This window comes from Ciconia boyciana, chromosome 1 (genome assembly GCF_034638445.1).
Source record: "Ciconia boyciana chromosome 1, ASM3463844v1, whole genome shotgun sequence".
Classification (NCBI taxonomy): Eukaryota; Metazoa; Chordata; class Aves; order Ciconiiformes; family Ciconiidae; genus Ciconia; species Ciconia boyciana.
In genome coordinates this window covers 27,875,989-27,897,901 of record NC_132934.1, presented here as the reverse complement: position 1 = coordinate 27,897,901, position 21,913 = coordinate 27,875,989, and the positions used below count along the sequence as shown (strand labels likewise).

Below are 21,913 nucleotides of genomic sequence, written 5' to 3'. Positions count from 1 at the left end.
AGCAGAAACAACAGCATTGACCTCATGCTTTGAGAAACATGGTAGACAGACTGTTTTACAAGAGGCCATACCTATGTATTTAGGTATCACCAATAGACCGCTATATTACTAAATACCATTAGAGGGATGCATTCATGACTTTGAATATATTGCAATGCAGAGGATGTCTGTATGTGCAACATACTGCAGTATGTTTCTGAAAGCTGGTTGCAAACTAACGATTACATTATCTCCCACAGGCAAAGATGGCTAAAGCAGCCAGATTAGTCCTGTAGCTTAACTTGGTTCTATTACTGAATGGCTGACCTTAATTTCGTTGAGATATTTCTTCTTGTGTGAAGTACCAGTCCAGCTTCCTACATTCCTGAAAACTGTCTGCCAGTGCCATCACTGAATCCAGCAGATTTCACACACTCCTCTATCTCACAGGACTCTAAGGAGACTGAGGAAACACTGTGTGCATCATGTAGGCTGACCAGAAAGTATGGAAGACAGTAATAATCAGGGACGCATCAGAAGAAATAACAGGCCACCAGAAGGAAAAGGGAAGAATGCTAGTGACAGGTGAAGTTATACAAAAATGAAAAAGCACAAGTCCTTCAGGACATCCTTATTTGCCATTCCCACATTTAAAGATTATGGTGAAAGCAGATTTCTGTACACATAAAATTCAAACTTCTGCATAAGAATCACCACTTACTTGGCACTGCGCTTCTTTTTAAAAAGATGCATAATTTTGCTTGGATTGCAAAGCTTGACCACTGCACTTCTCTTTAAAGCAGCGGCACAACTCTCCACTTGTAGACCGCAATGCCCATTACAGCATGGGATGTGGGCACAACAAAACCACCTTCCCCAAGCCTTCTCTTCCCCACACCCAGCCATCCACCATTTCCTACAGAAAGCACCTCTGCACGGGACTTCAATAAACAGCACTGCAAGGCCGGCCCCGGGCACCCATCCCACAGCCCTGGTGCGAGGCTCTCTGAGTCAGCGCGGCGGGGCAGCAGCCAGGCCCCCTTCCTGCCCACCTCACACCGGCAGCCCACAGGAAAGCAAGGGAGAACTATGTGGCTCCCATGTTAGCAAGAGAAACGCTACACCCAGGTAGCGAGGCCCTGAAGGTCAAGCCTGAGGCTGGACACAGAAACAGCCCTCCCACTCCCCGAAAAACGCTCCCTCCACAGCCACGGTGGCCGACGGGACCATATGAGACAAGACGACGGGTCACACTGCGCCTGCGCCTCCTGCCCCGCCCACCCAACAGGCGTCCCCACGGCTGGTGCCACGTGCCGCGAAGGGGGCAGTGTAACCCCCCCCCGCGCGGCCCTCGGCGATCGCTACTTGGTACAGCCCACTCGCATCTCCTTGCCGCCTCCTGCCTCTCCGCGCATGCGCACCCACAAGGACCCTTCTTCGCGCTGCTGATTTCGCGCCGTTTGAAACCTGGTTCCGCCGCGGTGCCGCGCGTGCGCAGCGGTCGGAGCGGCGCTTCCCCGCCTCCCCGCGGGGTTGTGCGCCTGCGCGCCGGGCGCGCGTCAGCGGTGCGCGCCGGAGGTGGCGTCGGGAGTCTCGTCGCCGCCGCCGCCGTCGCCGTCTCGCGGGAGGTGGTTGCCGGCGCCGGTGTGAAGCGAAGCGCGGGAGCTGCCGCCATGACCTCTGCCTTGGAGAATTACATTAACCGTATCCTTCCAGCGGGTGGAAGTGTCCCGGGGCAGCCCTAGGGGCGGCGGGAATGGGCCTTCTCTCTCCTTCGCGCCCGTGGGGATGAGGGAAGGCCGGGTGCGGGGGGCCCAGCGGCTCTGTGCCACTGAGGGGCGGGCGGCGCTCGGGCCCGGGGGCTGGTGGCTGCAGCATGGCGCGGGGTTGCGTGCCAGAGCTACTGCGGGCATCCGGTACCTCCCGGCCCGGCAAGGTGTGAGCTGCGAGGACATCCCCAGCCCTAGGCAGGTTGCTGAAGGGCCTGTGAAAAGCATATCGGCCGGCGTCTCTGGCCTCCTGCGTCCTGCTCCCGCGGGCCCCTGCGTTGCTTTGGTCCTTCCTGGTTGGCTCTCTCGGTTTCTCTTTACGTGAGACTGGCTTAGCAGGTAGAATGGAGGTTACAGGAGCCCCAGAGAATAGGGTCCCCTATAGCCTCTAGTGCTGCAAACCTGAACCGTGATGAGGAACGAGATTCACAATGGGCCTCGCCCCTTAAAGGGTTCTTAACATGTGTTTAGTTATCAGCTTTACATCGTTTGCTCAAAAGCTTTGAGTTGGTGTTCTTGGAATCCTTTTCTTACTATTTTTTTTACTCCTTAACCTATGGGCATTTTCAGTTTTATTCACAAACAGTAAGGTACTAACCCAAAATCATTCAGGATGATGGATATGTGATCATCAAATTGATATAGTCTGATCTTCAGAGTGAGTGGATGTACAGTGCCAGACTTGAGATTCCCATTGCTAAGCTGTTTTTAAGGACTTAGCTTGAAGTGTTTATAAAACTGTTGTTGCAATTTTGGGGTAGTGCAGTTAGTAATGGGAAGAGAGGTGAACTCAAATCTTAGTCTGCTTTTAATGGTGTTTGTGTATGGCTCTCCATGATTTAAAACAGATTGTCATAAAAAATACTGTGTTGTCAAATGTTACTATCAACCATGCTGCTTTTTTTAAACAAAAATTGAAATGCTATAGGCTCTTATGGCTCCTAAAAATGCTAATGGCTCCTAAAACTTACATTATGTATGAAAGTTTCAGAAAATGCTAATGGTTCTATTTCAGATCTCTCTAAACATTTCCTTAATGAACTATTAGGTACTGTTGCAGTAATTACTTCTGATGGAAGAATGATTGTGGTGAGACTTGTATTTTTTCACATCTTATTTTGCCCCCATAAAGAACTTCCATCATGGCAATAAACAAACTGTGCTAGGATATTATCACTTATATGTTCACACATTTACAATTGTTTTTTTTTAAAGCTTTATGACCATTATTTTATATTGTACGATTTAAACAGTTACTGGTTGTTACCTGTCAGCTTTGTCCTTTAATAAACTTGTGTGTGCAAATGCTTTGACTTTTTGTCAAATGTCCTTTTCTATAGCAATGCACAAGAAAATGTATTTGTTTTTCTGTTCAGCAATTTGGTTTCCATCTAAAATGTCCTCTTTCTTCAGTAAGCTCTTCAACTTTCATGCTAAAACCATTTCTTCTGTGTGATTATAGAAAAACATCAGCTGATAATTGCTGAAGAATTTTTATGGGATTCTCTTTAAGCCTGAAAAGCTGAGGACTGGCAAACTATTATATATTAGACTGTATAATGTTTTGGGTTTATTGCTTCTTTGTTTTTTTTTTTCTTGTATTCCTTTTTTTTTTTTTTCCCTCTATCTTTTATTCTCTTGTGTTTTGAGTTTAACTTAATGGTATGATCTTTGCGTGAGGATTATATCTTCCTGTCTGTCTGTACTTAGCTTTGTGCAGCCTCTGGAAAGAGAAAATGGTACTTTTAGCAGAAAGATAGTAGCTTCACCAAATCTTCTGTCTGGTTGGAGTCAGTCTGGTAAACTTTGTGTTGTGATACAAGATACTTTCTACCAAAAGGATTTGAATGGAATTGGTATATGTGACTCATCGTTACATGGTTAGATGGTATAAATGGGTATTATTACTGTTTGAATGATGGTGTCTTACATGAGTTTAAATTTCTTAACCAATTACTGATGGTAAATTAAACAAATTAACTATGTTATAATTTTTCCCAATACATATTGAAGTGTCACAGAAATTCTTCCTTTTGTGTGTTTTGGAGGTGTTTTTGAGTCATTTTGTGGAACCAAGTTAATCTCCTTCAAAGAGACACCACTTAAAATCACATGTTAAGAATGGTTTCAATACTGTTGACCAAAAGAATCTAATTTTTCTGTTCTTTGATTTATTTAATTATTTGATTTCTGGAAACTTCCATACAAGGAAGACTAAAATAGTGTAGAAATAGTAAAATTAGTTGTCTAGAGAGCCATCATTGGTACAAGGGAAACTTTACTTCTTTTAATGCTAAAGATTACTGTAGCTGTTAGCATGAACACTTGGTAGTAAATAGAGATACTTTTTAAAAATCAATTGCTTTTAAAGTTTCATTCTCCAGCTGTTTGTGTTTAAGCCTAACAATAAAACATAAATAGAGCATCTGTTCTCTAGTGCCTTAGTATTACCACCTTGTTTAAAATATCCTTGAGAGCAAAGATGATAAATTTAAAAGGTAATTGGAGTGCTTTTATCTTTGTGTGTTTTTTCAGGGAACCCTCAAAGGTTTTGATCAGACCATTAACTTGATTTTGGATGAAAGCCATGAACGAGTGTTCAGTTCTTCACAAGGAGTTGAGCAAGTAGTGCTGGGATTATACATCGTAAGAGGTGATAATGTGTAAGTATAGCATATTCTTATTTAAACCAATTAATAAAAATTTAGTGTGTGTGTATATCTCTCTCCCTCCCTCTCTCTCTCTCTCTCTCTCATATGTATCTGTATACATCTTTATCCCCAGACATCTTGCATATTTGTATCTGTGGGTAGTACTGATTGTACTATAAAAGCTGAGGCATATTAAATAGCAAATATCTATGCTTCTGTTAACAGAAGTGATTGCATTGTAATGTTAAGATATTGCTGGTCTAGATTTACTGAGCTGTAAATTAACCAGCTTGTGTACTGATAGCAATCTAGGAAGGGTCAGTATAAAGCTCAGCATTTTCCTTTCTTGAGTCTAGGCATTGTGTAGATGTTCTTTATTTCAATCTGTGAATGGCAGGATCCATCGATGGAGGGAAGGATAGAAGAATGAACAAAAGATGAGATAGAGCTTATGTGCAAACAAGTCAGCAATCTAATCAAAGTTACCTTTTAACAGGATTTTTTTAGATGAGATTTTCACAGAGAACACTTTATAATCTGGAAAATGCATGAAGGTTCTGGCTTGACAGTGTAACAACTGGACAGACAAAGCCAATGTAGTGACAGGTCAAAGGCGTGAGTTGATATTTGATGTAAAATGTCGTGACAAAATTACAGTAAAAGCTCATTAAATGCGGAGAAAAGTAGCTGATGTGCCAAACAGATGGGAGGGTTACAAGAGAAGTGGGAAGAAAGCCTGGTAAGTGGGCCTGCTAGGAAGATGATTTTTGCAGCAGCATTCTGAAACTGATGGAAAAAAATTAGATTATTTTTTATCACAACTAGAAAAACAGCATGTCACAGTGACCAACATGTGAGCCTGGATAGGAATTTTAATGTTCTAATTCTCATGGATATTTCTGTACAAAGAAATGTCAAGACTTAGATTTATATCTAGGTGTGTTTATCTAACATCATTGAGAAAGCGGATCGTTTTGGAAGGCTTTCATCACTTGACTTAAGCTTTTCAGCAAAAATAAATAAATTGACAAATGTACAAAGGTAGGGCTAAGCATGCTACTCTAACAGTAACTTTTCATTCAAATCATACCAATGTGTATAAAAAGCCAAATAATTCTTTAATACTCTTCTTCCTATAAGGATGCTGAATTTCAGTATGTTAAAAGTTTAAAAGTTGCATGAATACAGAATTATTCCTTCTAATGAATATGTTCCTGAGTTTGTCAAGTTTACAAAAAATATAATACTTTCTATAAAAGAATGTTTTGAGCACAGCTATAGAGGTAATTGGTTGCTGTGAAATCAGGATTGGTATAAGGAGATGGGGAGATAATTGCTTCATTTAATTTCATCTAGCTTTTTCTGTTCTTGAAAAAGGAACATAATCTGACACAAGTTATGTATAAAGGTATTTCATTGTACACTGTAAAACTTCATTGTGGAACTCATTGCTGCAGGATGTAGCAAAAACCAAAAATATAAATTTGTTCAGAAAGCTATTGGATGGATTAATGTAACATAGTTTCTGGTGGCTGTTAAGTCATTTTGTAGATACAGCCACTAGCTCCTAAGTCTCTGAAGTGGTGAGTAGGAGGATACGCCAGAAAGATTAGACTTTTTGTTCTTATTTTCCTTCTGGGTTAGTTCTCATCCTGAGCTAGTATGACTTCTATTACCTTCACCACCTTTTGTCTTTAAGGCAGTTTTACTGAGTCCACTAGTGTTTTAGTCCAGGTAAGTCTTAACATAGCATAGGTGAAATATATATTCTCCCTTGGATAAAATAATATTTCACTGGGTTGTGTTGAAGGAAATTGCCTTGCTTATCTGATGCTGTATGCACTTATAAATTGCTATAGTTAGACATTACTCTTGAAAAGTTATTCTCTCTCTAAAAGGTTTCCAGTTCTTGTTTCAGAGGCTAACCTACTGCCTAAAACAGACCAGTAGTATTTGGTTCGTATAACCTAAATCTTTAAAAAAAAAAACACCACCAAAAAACCTTCCTTTAGGCTCTACTTATAGCCATCAAAATTTGAAGTTCAAAGGACAGAGCTCTACAATTTAAAAAGAAAAAAAAAAAAGAGGGGGGAGGTGTGTCTTCCCTAGCATATTAATTTTGTGGCTTTCCAGATTTGCACCAGGGGATTTCAACAAATGATAACCTGTTTTTTATTGCAGTGCTGTCATTGGTGAAATTGATGAAGAGACAGATTCAGCTCTTGACTTGGGGAATATTCGAGCAGAACCTTTAAACTCAGTTGTGCATTGAAAAGATGAAAGTGCACAGGGACTCTGTAAATCTTTGGTTGTACAGACCTATTTAACAACATGGATGATTTTTACAAATTGTGTTTAATATGTTTCGTCACCAGTTTTTTATTAGGAATATGTTGTAGTTTTGCATGTAAATAAAGTTTCTACATTTTACTAAAGATGCTTTCATTGACTTTCCTTTGGGACTTCATGCTGCATAATTTCACTGTAAAATACATACGGGGAAATGCAAGCAATATCAGTGATAGTCCTGATATTGTGTATATATACTGTGTTATTAAAATGAGATCTCATTCCTAAAGGTAAACCAAGGCTTTTTGTGTTAACTCAGGATTATTTGGAGGTACATTGTGTAACAGTCAATTTGACCATCTCTAAAATGTAGTTCTGGCTGTAAATTGAAAGCTGGGTTTTGTGATTTTTTTTTTTTTGGGTTTGTGTATGGAGTGTAGAAATCAAGAATGTTAAAAGCTCTCATAGTCAAATTAATGACTTATGGATGTAATAGGGTTTTTGTTGTTTATCAAACATTATTCTCTAGTCCCCAAGACTATACTAGAGGTGCAGGAGTTCTTAGTGCCTTAATGCTTGCAGGCAAATTAAATTGGAGAAAGAAAGACTTTTGATCAGGAACATAGAACCTAAACCACATGTATTTGAAGCCCATTAAAATTCCAGACCAACTCATTCTCTGTCTTCTCCTCTCAGCAGCTGTTGTGTTGCTCAAAATTTGGGTAAGATCTGTAGAAAGAGAATTGTGTGTTTCCTAATGTGTAACCATTGTCGTTCTAGAGTATAGTTTAGAAGACGCAGGAGTACCCTAGAGAAATTATTTATTTTGAATGAAACTTGCCATAATACTGAATATAAGGATCACATGTAACCCTAATAGACCTCTTCTACATCAGCAACAGCCAAGTTGAGTGGGACAAGCTCTGTGCAGTATATTGTGTTTTAGGCCACATCCTATTCACTACCCAGCAGAAATACTGGTATGGTGGCAGCAAGAAGACATTGGTACTATTGGACAAAGTTGCTTTCCTTATCCTCTAGTGTGCCAATAGGTCCAATATTTTTTTTCCCCCATATATAAATGTGCTGTTGGAAAAAAAGTGTTATTTTAATGTACATATTTGGTTTTTTATATTGATTGTAATATTAAGTGGGATTTGGTACTTTTCATTGCGAGTTCACTGTTTGGAAACCAAATACATTGAACTGAATATATTTTTCTCTGTGCAATCTGGCTCTCAATTCTTGTAGCTTCCAGCTTGTTTTCTGAGATTGTTTTTGGTAGAGCATGTGAAGCCCAGCAAACTCCTTTAGCCATCTTGTGACCTAGTAAAGTAATGTCTTGTAGTTTTCTGTCCACGTTTCTGCAGGGAATTGCTGAGCAGACATCGAGTAAGGCAAACTGGGGTTTTTCAGTGATTACTGAAAGTCAGTAAATTCTGGCTGTAATTCATTATGTCAAAAGAATTGACCGGTTTCATTAAGCAGTCAATGAAATTGTGTATAATGAAAAGCCCTTTTGCTACTGAAACACTGATACTGGCACAAGAGAAAAGTATAGAACGTATTGATAAAGGACAAATAAAGCAGATTATGTAAATTAGCTACTTTAGGGCTCAGCAGAAAAAAAATGCAGAGGCAAAGATAGTAGAATCAGGATGAGCTGATTTTAAATGCACTACTTAACCTTGGTGAGGAATTATGTTTGAAGCTGAGTTATGGAATGTCTGCATATGGAGACCATCTGCCTCGAGTACATCATTTGCAATGCAACTCCTTGGTCCTGTGTTTGGCTGAGGACTTAAAATATGATGAGCTGCTGATGTTAGTTGAAACTTATTTTCTCTATCCTTAAAGTGATGATTTCAGATGCAAAGCTGTGGAACCAAGGTGGTGAAGCTGATCAGTAAAATCCAGGGAGTGACCAGATGAGAATTCTGAGTAGTTTAGGAATTGCTGAAGCAGGAAAAACATGGTCTGTAAAATAATAGGTTCACACAGTTAGGTGTTTAAAACACAGATTGCAAACCTTGTCTTCTTCCCTTCAGGTGAGTGACCTCAACTCTTGCATGCACTCTTTCTGGACCTGTGAAATTGTGTGTGCAGGGTGGGAGGGCTTACAGCTTAAAGAAGTTAAAATGTGTCATCACTCACAGGCCAACGTGAACTTAGGGCATTCTCAAAGGGGTTGAGAAAGATAAGTTTAAACTCCCTTTCAGAAGAAGATCCTAACAAAAACTGGCTGCACGTAGCCCAAATGGGTTGATAGGCAGTGCATTGTCAAACTGATTCTTCTGCAGTGAGACAGGCAAAGGATGGCCAGCTCACGGGTCTGATTGGGACTGTGGACAGTAACTCAGCCCTGCCAAGACGGAGCCTGCTCAGAAGCAAAGTTCTGTCTAAAACCTTAAAACTGGCAGCTTTGGAGTTTGCTTACCTTCATGCTTAGACAGCAGCAATGTAAAGCTTTTCAGACTTGTGATTTTTGGCTTACACTCAAATTTTGTTGCAATTTCTGCACCAAATTTTGCTTCAATTTGATGCCATTGGTTTTGGTCTGGATTTGACCAAAGCCTCTTCTAGGTGTACTGGTGAAGGGATCAAAGCCAGGAGACCCACTCAGAAGGGGTTTCTTGAAATCGAATCTAGGGCCCAATATGCTTTTAAAAATAAGATTAAATTACAGCCTTGTGAACTTATAGGAGCTGTAATCTATAGCAGATAACTAGGTCCCTGTAAGTATATGGTGGAGAGAAAGCACTCAGGAAAATGGTATTTGATGCAGGAAGTTGAATTATAACCAGTCTGAAACAGTATTTTTACTGAATCAAAGCTGTTGTGCAGGCCAGCTAAAAAATAGGTCACCAGTGAAAGTTAATAATTTTTTGTATCATTAGTTTACTTTCATAAAATGAATCAAAGTAGGAAAAATAAATGGGACTGAAACCAGAAAGTGGACATAGAGTGATGGCTTTGTATTAGTCATTCTAAAAAAGAAAGCTAGAGAATATTAGTCCCCAGAGGAGGAGTCTAAGGTGGAAGCTCAGCAAGTGTGAAGGCTGCGTCTGTGTCTTGACTCTAGGTGAACGCACACTGCAGCTAGTGTAGGAAAAGTGTTGAAAGTAGTAAAGAGGTAAAACATAGAGGAAATGAAGCAGTAGAGCTGAGTTTTTGAGAGGAAAAGTTATCTCCTCAGATGCTGAGGAGGTATGAAAGAAGACTTGGAATGGGAAAAGCACTGTAGGTCATTGTGTTAAGCCAATCAGTGTGTGCCAGCTGGCCGGGGCAAAGGTTCTCCTTGCCGTTTCCCACTAACCATACAGATGCAACAAAGCAAATGTCTCCTAGAAGACAAGAAGTAATATTGTCTGCAAAAAGCCTTTGCTTTATTCTTGCTGGATGGAAAAGTACTCTCAACAAAAAAAGGGGTAACTCCCTTTTCAGACTTGAAGGCACTCCCAGTGATTTCTGACCACTGTGGCCATATGATTGTCAGCTGGCTCCTCAGGGTACATGAAGAGCCCTGCTGAGGCAGGAAAAAAGGGTTGTAGTCCATAGTGTTCTTGGAAACTGTTTTTTCCTGCAAAGAGCCTAGATTAAAGATTCAATAAATAACAGGTGATGTTCAGTAAAATCCAATGTGTCCTTGCAGAATAATAAACCAATTTTACAAAAATGGGCAGGGCAGCGAAAGGTGATGCTGAGGACAAAAGGAAGTAACGCTGAATTGAAGGTAATTGTCATATTCCATTAAGTTTCCTGCATTGCCCTAGGTTGGTCACTTCCTCCTTTTGTTTGTTTAATAGAGATCTTGGAGTGAAAGGACAAGTCTTGACTAGTACTGGAAAAGGATGCCTCCAGTGAAATGACTGAGCTGGCTTATAAAGAGATTCATTAAATTCATTTGGTGTGCATGAAGTAATGCAGAAGCCATCTTCTGTGGTCCAAGGGCAATTTCCCTAATTGCAGTCCACCTCAAGTGCCTCCATGTCCACTTCACATATTTGCAGTCAAAGTTCTTCAAATATTACATGACCTACCGGCAGGTTACTGGATTGAAAGAACATGGATTCTGTTTTGAGGACTTATTCCAACAGTGGAGAATTTCTGTATGACTCAACCTTCACTATCAACTGTAGCCTGTTATCCTTAGTCCCTGGAGTTAGTGTTTATCCTCCAACCCATTTTATAAGTAAAGCAACGGAGAGACGTATCAAACACACTGTGCTAGAGCTGAAAATAAAACATGAGTGGTTTGTTTGACAGATTTATGTCATGGCCATCGCCATACTACTTTCACAGGAAATGTACCAGATCTGTATGCTTGAGTAAGTGCCTTGTACCTGTGGTAACAAAATTCCACCTTTTCGCTTCTGCTGCGTGAAGCTGTACTCCGCTGAGAATTTTATTCTGCAGATTCCCACAGAAATGATCCTAAATACCAGGGTTGTGTTCTCAGTGCATTGGTAAGAGGATTTAATTTATTCCACAGTTAACATGACAAATACCAAGATATGGGCTGTTGTTCCTTTAGGAATTAAATGACAATGACCATGAAGGAACTTCTCAAGAAGGTAGAAGCCCCAGTTGGAGACACTCAGAAACTATGAATGTGATTCATGTCAGTGAAGCATCGAGATGGTTTGTGATTGCTAGTTATATTTGGTCTATGGTACTTCTGCAAATGTGTGTCTCTTTTGCATCTTCAAGCTGCAGGTTTTAAGGAGTTGTGGTGCCAACCGAAGAAAGCACAAGGCAAGGAGACAGGCAATACTAACTCTGTCTCAATTTTTGGTACCTGTGTATGCGACTCTACTGATTTTTACTAATTGTGTTCTTACCTCTGCTTTCCAGTTGGGGAAACTGCAGTTTAGTGATTAGAACCATGAAAATAAGTCTGTGGATTTTTTTTTTAAGTGGAAGAGAGTTCTTCAGTCACAGTGAAGATCCGGAAAAGCTGTGTCACATCAACCAGTCTCAGCTTCCCTGTTGCTTAAATAATAAGGCATACTTCATGTATCAGGTATTCTGTGACAGGTACGCTGTGCCCCCGCCTCCGATAAAGATCAGGGCTTTTAACATGGCGATCCCTGGCTTTTTGTGCCTCATTTCCATGCCTTTTATGCTCAGCCAGGCACGTACACAGCTCGGCAGGACAGGCAGGACCCCTTGGTCACCGGACGGGGTCCACAGCCGGTGAGGCGCCTGGGCGCGGAGAAGCTTCTAGATCGTGACCAGTTATGACCACAGCTCAGATCCGACCCAGGGTACAAACGGGGCGCCGCCGGAGACCCCCTTTGAGTGCGGTCTTCTCGGAGCAGCGGGCCGGTGTTCGGGACCTCTCCCCTCGGGCTGGAACGCGACCTGAGGAGACTTCCCGGGACTGAGTGCCCTCCCCTCCTGTGGTGAGGGATTTCTTCTGGATATGTCCTTGAGTGAGCCCTCCCCCCGCCCCGGGTGAGCGATTGTATCTTCTGGGTACCCACGAGGGAGAGTTCCCCCTTTGTGAGTGAGTGTGCGTGCACACTTCGGGTCATCGTTCTTGTGTGGAATTCTTGCCGTGTAGTAACAATACCTTGACTGACACCTCGAACCTGTTATATATTAAATGTTATCAGAGTGTTGACTGGTTTTGGTTTACCCCTGTTTCTCATCAGTTCCTGTTGTGTGGTTTTTGGCTGTTTTGTGAAATAAAGTTATTTGAGCTTGTCCCTCGTTTGAGGTAGTTTTAGTGTACCTCTGTGACATATTCGCAGACAAAAAAACCACAAAACTCAGACGTGCCAGAAGGTGCTATCTGTACAAACCAAGCCTTGAGGTGAGGGAGGGAAAACTGGTACCAGGCTTAGGTTGAAAACATAGGACAGAAGATAGTAAAGAGCCAGGCATTTATCTTGGAAATCCTGTTTCCAATAGCCTCTTCCAGTGTGCTATATTCTATCTCAGGGTCCTTTTCAGGGCCCTTTTTTTTACAGTAATTTTTACAGTAATGGCAGAAATGCTGACATTTCTTCCAGTAGCAGCATTTTCCCTGAAGAAAATAAAAGCTCCGATGACGAAGGTAGGAATCCAAGCTGAAAACAAAATAGCCTTCAGACTTTTGCCAAGAACTACTTGCTAGGACTAGAAACCTGACCTTATCTAGGCGGTAATATCTTCCTTCCTGGAGCCTTGCAGCACGTTCCAGGAACTCTGGAACTTACGTTGAACAACGTGCTGCTGCCGTTCAGCCTTACATCAGTAACAGTGCCACTGAATGCCAAGAAATTGCACTCCACACTGAACTTCTTGCCTGCTACTTGCACTTCTAGATGAAAGGTGTTTCTTACTGGAGGGAGCACGAGGGCATGTGCATGTACCGCTCTCGTCCACTAAAACATCTTTAATGGTTGTCCCACCATCTTCTTTTTGTTTTATAGTCTAAATTTATCTTATCTTTGATTCAGTGTTGATTTTTCTAGCAGTGATGATGACAGTGCTCTGCATAGAAACTGGAGTGGAAATTGTACAGATGGAGAAATTGAAGAAGCTGGATTTGAAGTAGCGAAATCCATAAAAAATAGAAGTAACGATAGAAACCTGTTGAATGTGGGCAAAGTTAGGTTTTACAGCAGTGCTCGTTATAGTGAAGTTCTCTTTAACACAGATAGATACAATTATTGTGCATGTTATTCATATTATGAGAAATACTGATAAATTGTGAGAAAACATTCTCTACTCAGGAATATTTTAAGGCATCAGAATTTCATATGGAAGCTTCATATCCTAAAATGTTAGTTTTTAATTATGGTTCTTGCTTTGGATTTTCGTGCTTAAATCTTTGGGAATTCTCACTTGTATAATTTCAGACTTCAACTCTGCTTATGATGCAGATGGACACCTGTATGCAGATGAACACTGTGATGTTTCTGCAAACTGTCTGACCAGAGTTGCTGGTGGTATATGGCAAGGATCTGCAGTATTTTGCACTGATGGGACATGCAGGTGACGTAGTGTCCTCAGATACAGGGGATAGATTGCTAAAATTGTATTCAAGGCAATATGCGTGCAAAAGACCAGGAAAAAACATGCAGCAATAAAACCCCTAGCTCTTTACAACCATTTCAAACTCAGTTTATAGCATTGCCAACGAATAAAACCAGTTCTTGCCAACTGCCACCTAAGTACCACTTCATTTATACCATTTCATTTATACAGACCAGATTTACGGGAGTTCTGTTTTGCAGCAAGTTGCAGTGCTGAACAGAAGCCAAGGCAGGAAGTGATTATGGCTAAGGAGCTGATGCTGATTGAAAATGTGTGATGCTGTAGAGGAAATATCACACAATAGAACCTCAGTTAGTTTGGAAATAGATTTCAAAAACAGGGCACATTATGATGTAAACAGTCAATAAGACTGGGGCCCGCCTTTCTCCTAACAATCAGATCATTAGCAGTAGGAGCGTGCAGAATGGTTTCCATTATTAAACTGCGAGTGCAAAATGCATGAAAGTGCGTGGTCATCAACGCTGAATGGAAACAGCCCTCTTGCTTTTTGCCGTGTTTCTTCTACTGCTTGTCCTAACTCATCCTGGATACAAGAGTCAGGCGTAAGTGCAGTTTAAATCTAGGAAATACAAATGCTCAACGTCTTTGAAAAGGCAGGCTTAATATTCTTTTGTGTAACTATAATGGGGTAGGATTGTTCTCTGGAATTGCACTTCTGATTTTCAAGACTGCTTCCCTGAAAAGTCATCAGCTCACATTCAGTTAAAATTGTCAGGATCGAGTGGACGCAGTCTCTGATGAAAAATGGAACAGAATTCAAATATTTGGTAGAGTTAGCTATTATTATAATTTAAGCGATGATTGTTATGTGGGTGAAGGGGACACCTTCCTGTTTTATCTAGAGACTAGTTTAACATCTTGCATAGTTTATGACATCCCTCAAGTAATTTTGAGTTTTATGCTCTAACTTATGATTCCACTATTTTTCCGAAGTCCAGCCAGTGCAGAAAGCAATAAGAAAGACAAACTTCAATCTGGAAGTCATACCATTTTACTTCTGGATAAGACATGTATGATGCTCTACAACCACATTGTGTATGTCAGTAGTTTGTGGTTTGGTTCTCATTATGCTTTTTCTGAGTATCAACAGCAGAGTGCAGATGCTAGCAGAATTGCCCTTAGCTGAAAGGGAATTGCCAGGCTACCCTACTCCTAATGCCACACTTCAACACACAGGTGTACCCAGAGAAATGGTGAGAGCCTCAGTCCTTCCTGGCTGGGCCTTCATCATCTTGGGCCTTTAAGCAGCTGAGCATTATTTATGAAATCGCTGACATTTCCATGCACTCTGCCGTGGGCCACCTGAGCTTTAAGAACTTAATGAAGTGAGAAACTTCTAAGCTGACAAAGGCTCTACTACAGCACCAAGAAAGGCTTAATCAGTGAAGATAATCTGGACGTAAAGAAGTACCGATAAGTTGCAAAAGCCAGTGATCCATCATTTTCCCTGCACTTCTGGTACATATTTTTCTCTGTTTGCTCCTGTCTGCATGCCCAGAACATCTACACATCTTGTCTTCTATGTTCAAAATGAAAGCTGATTTTTCTCACAGTGACTTGGGCCCCTCATGTGACAGGTGGCAATATGCAGGTGCAGGATTTTGTTTCAGGAATAAAGTTGAAAAGTGATATAGCCAACCATTTATAGAGAGGAGATTAAATTTAGACCATGTTCAAAGTAACTTCTTCCTTGCCCCAAAATAGATGGGTTAAAAAAAAAAATCCCAAATATGTCCTTTTCTTGATTGAAGAAGGCTCAGCTCCATTGTGGATGCCAAGAAACAAACCAGGTTTCAAAGCCCAGCTTCTCTGAAATATTGGTGCATTTCCAGGGTACAGCCCTGCAACTCTTGAAAATTAGAGGACAGCATAATTCAACTTTATTAACAGTAAATACAAAGACACATTGGTGATCAGGTTGGTCTGAAGAATTGTGTAGAAAAGGGAGCTGGAATGGGCCTGTGTGATTCAGAATTCCTTGATAAATAATTTCTGCTGGGGCTACCTAGCTGCTGTGAAAGGACTGTTAGCTTTGTACTGGGTTATTTTTCCCTTGATGCTCTAGGAATACGTAAGCATGATACTGTTTCATGAAAAGCCATTGAGGAGGAGCATTTGAGTTGGATAATAACTGTCTGTTCATTCTTGCAGAGAATGTGGTTGGTTGCACGGGATTCTGATAATACCACTGGAGACAAAAAATGACTTTTCTCTAAGGCTGTGGCAATTGGCAGTTCATCAGCAAGAAGGTGACTGGCAGTAGTGTCCATGTAGATGCCATGAGTGTTTATAAATGTGAAGGAGGCATTTTTTTTTTGTTTACAAAGATGCCTTGAGCTCCATTTGACATAGAGGCATTGCTATAGATGTCTGGGGATGGGCTTATGAGGTGGGAGCAGAATTTGTTCTCCGTTTCTACAGTTAAAACAGAAATGGCAAGAGAAGATAAAAAGTGAAAATTGTCCTTGTCATTTGCGATATACAGCTGTGCTCATAAGGCCTGACTAGTCTGTGGCCCAAATTATCCTGAATAAAAGATGGACTGGGCTGCTTGCCTGTGTAACAGTCACTGTCCTTGTTGTGCTTATAGCAGTGATTAAATTAATAGCAATAATTAATGATTAATAATTCATCATAGTTAATAGGTAGTAGACTGGTCAGCTGTTGTAGTAACCTCAGCTAAAGTAGTGCTTAAGCTTAGGGAAAGGTGGTGCTATCAATTAAAAGCAATTTGCGTATTGAAGGTTGACAGTGTCAAGAAATATAGTTATCAACTTGATTTGCAAGTGCAGACAGTGAACACCATCTGCTACTGGCAATATGTAACCAAGGGGCGAGAGGAGGCATAAGTCAAACTGATGGTACAGTAAAGGCTGAATAACTGGTTGTCAACCCCTTGTCCTAGGGGCCTTTTCTAGGTATCACGCATTACCTCCCAGCACCTGCAGATTGTGCTGGTGTGCTTCTGGCTGTCATTTAGAAGAGGTCTATTGCGATGATGATTTTCATAGTCTTCTCAAACTAGCTGTACTAGGAAAAGGCATGCAAAGACATTATAATTATAAGCACATTAAGAAGCAATCTTTCACACTGCTATTTCTTTAAGCATTCTGCATTGTTAATCCGTTTCAGAAGTTAAAAGAAAGAAGTGAGCAAACAGCAACATTAGGTTAACAGAGACTGGGATGAGGAAAGATTGGGACAGCCACAAAGAGTGTAAATGGACACTGGCCAAAGGTCTTCTTGCCAATTATTTGGGGTTTTATGGGTAAATAATGGGTACAAGTGACACAGCAGTGAGAAACCTAACCCCTGTGCAGGCTGGGAGACGTTGAGGCACTGAGGAGTTAAGTGTTGGGTTATGTGATAAAAGCTCCTCTGCTTGAGGATGGTGATGGTGGGGAGGAAGGGACACTGGAATAAAACCCAGCCCCAGCTTTGCCCAGGCCCATCACAGGAGCCATCAGCCCATCAAAGCCCCATCTACACCAGCCCAGGGGAGCAGAGAAGCCCAAGGGTGGGTAGGAACCCAAATTTAGGGACTCAGAGGAAGGCACTTGCTGTCTGGGCCGCTCCCAGGAGAACCTCAGCCCCATGGTCCAGGTGTGAAACCATCAAGATGAGACAACAGCTCAGCTACGGGGAAGACTGAGTGTCTGTGCTTGGCTGCTGGAGGGATCCACATTGTACATACCTATATCTAGATACCTTATGTGTACAGACATATGCATATATGTATCTTTGTATCTATAAATATACATATCTTTGTACCTTCCCCATCAGGCTACTGGATTTGCCAGCTTGCTCACTGTAAGTACTGAGTAGCTCGATTGCCCTGTTAGGATGAACTGTAAACAAGTAAATGATCTTCCAGGCAAAAGAAGAGCCCCTAACGGGGCTGAAGATGTGCTTGATCCCCCTGTAGGATAGTGTACCTAAATCAGAGAGTTCAAGGCAATAAGAAATGAGGTTTGTGACAGGAGTCCTGGGCAACTGGATGAGTTGGTGCTGCTGAGGGGAAAAGCTGATTGACTCACTGTTGGTCTGGCATTGTATCAAGCCTGTGCCACATGAATGCTGAAGACCTGTGGGCTCATGTCCTGGCCTGGCTCATCCCCATGGCCCTGCCCAGCCATCCTGGGGCTGTGTCTGACCCTGGTCACCCTCAGCAGGCCTCATCCTGATGCTGACCCTGACCTGGGGACAGACTTCCCAGTTGACTCGTTACCAGGAACTTGCCTGGTAATCTGCACTCCTGGTTGGACGTGACCACAATCTTCAGGTCCACCCTGCTTGCCTTGCTCCAGAGCAGTGGGACTGGGCTCCATCTGGCAATGCCCCTGCTCCCACAGCTCCATCACTGCTCACAGCTGGAGCTGCAGCTCAGTGCTGGGAGGTACCTCCAGGCCAGACCTGTGTGGTCCCAGTCCCAGCAGCGACCGTCAGGTACAACCTCTTCCAGGCCTCAGGAGCTAAAGCTATGGTCTCAGTGGGGTTTCTTTTGCTTCGCAAGATTGACACCAGGTGCACAACTGCATGTTCAAATGAATTGGCATCTATGCCAAGGAGACAGATATGCAGACCTGTGTTTCGGCTTTGTGTCCAAAACAGATAATGTCTGCACAGGCCCTTTCAGCAGATAGAGGTTGCCTCATGGAGGGATGGCCAGCCTTCTGTAGGAAAGTACCCCAAAGATCCCCATGTGTGGCTAGATTTTCGATGGAGACCTTGCCCTTGGCTTCCTACTGATAGTGTATCACTGCTGAAGACCAGCGAGCAGTTCAGCATGCCCATTAAAATTGCACCTCTCCACTCTGATTTCAAGCATCATGGACACCAAAGCTGTTGAGACCATACTAGTGGCTGGCTGGCTACAAGACATGCTGTCCTCATTTCGGCTGGGATAGAGTTAATTTTCCTCCTAGTAGCTGGTATAGTGCTGTGTTTTGGATTTTAGTATGAGAATAATATTGACAACACACTGATGTTTTGGCTGTTGCTAAGTGGTGTTTACACTGGTCAAGGACTTTTCAGCTTCCCTTGCTCTCCCAGGTGCACAAGAAATGGGAGGGGGCACAGCCAGGACAGCTGACCCAAACTGGCCAAGGGGCTATTCCATACCATATGATGTCATGCCCAGTATATAAACTGGGGGGAGTTGGCTGGGGGGCAGCGATCGCTGCTCAGGGACTGGATGGGCATTGGTCGGCGGGTGGTGAGCGGTTGTATCACTGGTTTTTTTTTTTTCCACTTGGGTTTTGTTCCTCTCTCTCTCTCGCTGTGGTTGTTTTCCTTCTCATTACAATTTATTATTATTATTATTATTATTATTATTATTATTATTATTATTATTATTTGTTGTTGTTGTTGTTCCAATTATTAAACTGTTCTTATCTGAACCCATGAGTTTTCTTACTTTTGCTCTTCTGATTCTCTCCCCCATCCCACCAGGGATGGGAGGGTGAGCAAGCAGCTGTGTGGTACTTAATTGCCAACTGGGGCTAAACCACAACTCATGCAAATACCATTCTGCCTCTGTATAAACTGAAGAACATGGCATGAAAAATAGCTTGCTATAAAAAAAATTTAAACTGTATTATCTGTTACTGAAACAAGATCTATAGTTTTAATATTATTGGAGGGCACCAAAGGCTACACATAGATATGTATTGGTGCATTCAGGGCTTTATAGAATGCACTTCTCACATGATCTTTCCCTTTTTTGTAGCTATGATGCTCCAGAGCAGCTGGAGTGTTATAAACTATAGAACCAGGATTCACTCCTGTTATGAAACTTCATGCTGCAATTCCAGTATATAAGCCATAACTGTCCAGCATTGAAACTTTCTCTGGTGATGGGAGGCTCAGAAAGGAAAGTTTTTTTTCCCTGTGTATCTGGAATGGCCTCAGACTCCAATTTCTCCAACAATCTTAATTTGACCTTTCAGGACTGAATCAAGACCATTCATCTTTCTTCTTACTAATACCATGTAAGACATCAGGCATGTGAAAGAAATTGCTTAATTTGAAAGGATGGGAACACAGGAACTATAATATGAATAAAATTATATAATATACTGAAAAGCAGACAATGGCTAGAGCTGAAAGGGTTGGAGAGAAGAGACTGGAGACTGCGTGGTGCATTACAAAGGAGAACGCTGAAAGGAAAAGACACTGTCAATGCACAGGTGGACTGGCATACCATAAACAAGTAGCTGCATGTTATTTCCTGAAGTATGGAAAATGAAGCTGCACCTTGTCTGGAAGAGGACTGCCTGACACTATGCTCTGAAGCTGAAGGTGTGATGGATATGGAAGAAACCAAAGCTTATGTTAGAGAAAGAGCTCCCTAAATAGGCATAGTGGAAGAGTTGTAGTTTGGTAGTGGGAAATATCTCTTCACGTGATGCGTTTGCTTGTTCAAAGTCTCTTAAGCAAGGCTGAAATGTATGAAAGACATTCTTTGTCTGATGCAGAGCTAAAACCCGTTTGTTCTGGATTGCAAAGAACAATGGCAGTGGGGTGCAGGAACAAGCTGAAATTCCCTTGTTCACATGCAATTTGCCTGTATTGCTTGCATCGTACAAACAAAACAAAAAAACCCCCCTCAATGTGCACTATGTGCCAGTAGTATGTGAGCAAGCACTAAGACACCAGGGAACCAGACCAGAAGCTTAGACAGAAATTATGAAAGATAGACACCTGCAGAGAAGATAGATTCCCTATTTTATAGAACAGAGTACCTATTTTATAGAACAGAGAACAGAACAGAGTAAATAGTGACCTTGTGTATCATCATGTAATGTGGTAGCAGCACCACTTTCAGGGTAGCTGGGGCTGTTTCCAACAAGCAGCAAGAACCAGGTACCCACTTTTGAGAATAGGTTTTTCACTAGTGAACAAGAAAACAAACGCATCAACTTTGATGTTAATTAATTTCCTTTACCCTCATGGTAACGGTTATGAACAACTGTTATGCTAGATGTTAACACTGGCATTCAGTTCGGTTTGTCCAGCAGCCAATAATCTTCACTTCTCAGCAAGAGACAGCAGTAAAAAAGCATTTACCATTGGCTTTTATAGGCAAATAGAACGTGTAGTTTTGTTTTTAAAACTACAGGTGGTTTATCTCTATATCCAGGGTAAGGGTGGTGAGAGGTGCCTCTAAGGTAAAGGGAAGGTGAAAACAGGACAAAGTTGGTCAGTATGCTTATAGGAGGTTAAATTTATATTCCCTCTGCAAAGCATCAGTGAAGCAGTTAGAGTTGCAGAGGTCAGCAATGAATTATAAGCAGATGCCTGAATATCTCAGAAGTCAAGATTCACTGCGTGGACACATCGATGCCATGGCAGCACTACTCAAACACAGCCTTTAATCTATCTTTCAAGCCACTACTCTGCCAATGAATAACAATGAAAAACTCATGTTTTGTGGCCACAATTCAATGCAACATTTTGAAGAGAGCAAAACCTGGACAAATTCTTACACTGTTTCTCCTGAGGAAAAAGCAACTGGCATAATGAGATGTTTCTGAAACAGAATTGTATATTCTGTACAACTGATTTTAAAATCTAGCAGTCCTCTTACAGCTACTGACCTGAAAGGGTTTCTCACATACCTTAGCAAAGAAATTAAGAAACACACTTGCTTTCTCTCTGGAAAGAGACCAGGAAGTTCCAAAAGCTGAAACTTGACTTATGGTGCAAGCCAGAGAAAGCCTTGCTAAAGTCAAGGTAAGCACTGCTCTCCCTCTGTCCACCATTGCAGAAGGTTACCAGATCGGCATGGCATGATTTCCCCCCTTGCAAACCCATGCTGACTCCTGCCCGTCACCTTCTTGTCCCTAACATCTTTGGAAATGGCTTCCAGGAGGATGTGCTCTATCACCTTCCCATGCAGTGAGAGGAGGCTGACTGGCCTGTAGTTCCCCAGCTCCTCTGTCTCACCCTTCTTGAAGATGGGATGCATATTTCCTGCCTTCCAGGCCTCAGGAGCCTCCCGCAGCTGCCATGGCCTCTCCAGGATCACCAAGAGTGGCCCCCCAGTGACACTGGAGATGGACTTGCAAGTGAAGGAATTGACTGGACTTCTCTTTATGCCCTCGTCCCCCACCGCATTGTAACTGCTATCAATTCCTGCTATGCCAGATGCCAACACTGAATTTACATTCTGCTGCT

General features: G+C 42.0%; 1 protein-coding gene across 1 annotated transcript; it reads left to right on the top strand.

The window, feature by feature from the left end:
- The first annotated feature begins 1,514 nt into the window (after positions 1-1,514).
- Positions 1,515-6,833, top strand: LSM8 (LSM8 homolog, U6 small nuclear RNA associated). The gene is made up of 4 exons (XM_072861290.1): positions 1,515-1,683; positions 2,797-2,837; positions 4,284-4,411; positions 6,581-6,833. The coding sequence occupies exons 1-4, from the start codon at positions 1,653-1,655 to the stop codon at positions 6,669-6,671; spliced, it is 291 nt and encodes a 96-aa protein (XP_072717391.1). The 5' UTR covers positions 1,515-1,652; the 3' UTR covers positions 6,672-6,833.
- The last annotated feature ends 15,080 nt before the right edge of the window (positions 6,834-21,913 follow it).

What these genes read in the sequence shown, in the direction of transcription:
- LSM8 (XM_072861290.1), top strand. Translation starts at nt 1,653, where the DNA reads ATGACCTCTGCCTTGGAGAATTACATTAACC. An exon ending in CTTGGAGAATTACATTAACC is followed by an intron (nt 1,684 to 2,796) that starts GTATCCTTCCAG and finishes ATGAACTATTAG; the next exon opens with GTACTGTTGCAGTAATTACT. An exon ending in ATCGTAAGAGGTGATAATGT is followed by an intron (nt 4,412 to 6,580) that starts GTAAGTATAGCA and finishes TTTTTATTGCAG; the next exon opens with TGCTGTCATTGGTGAAATTG.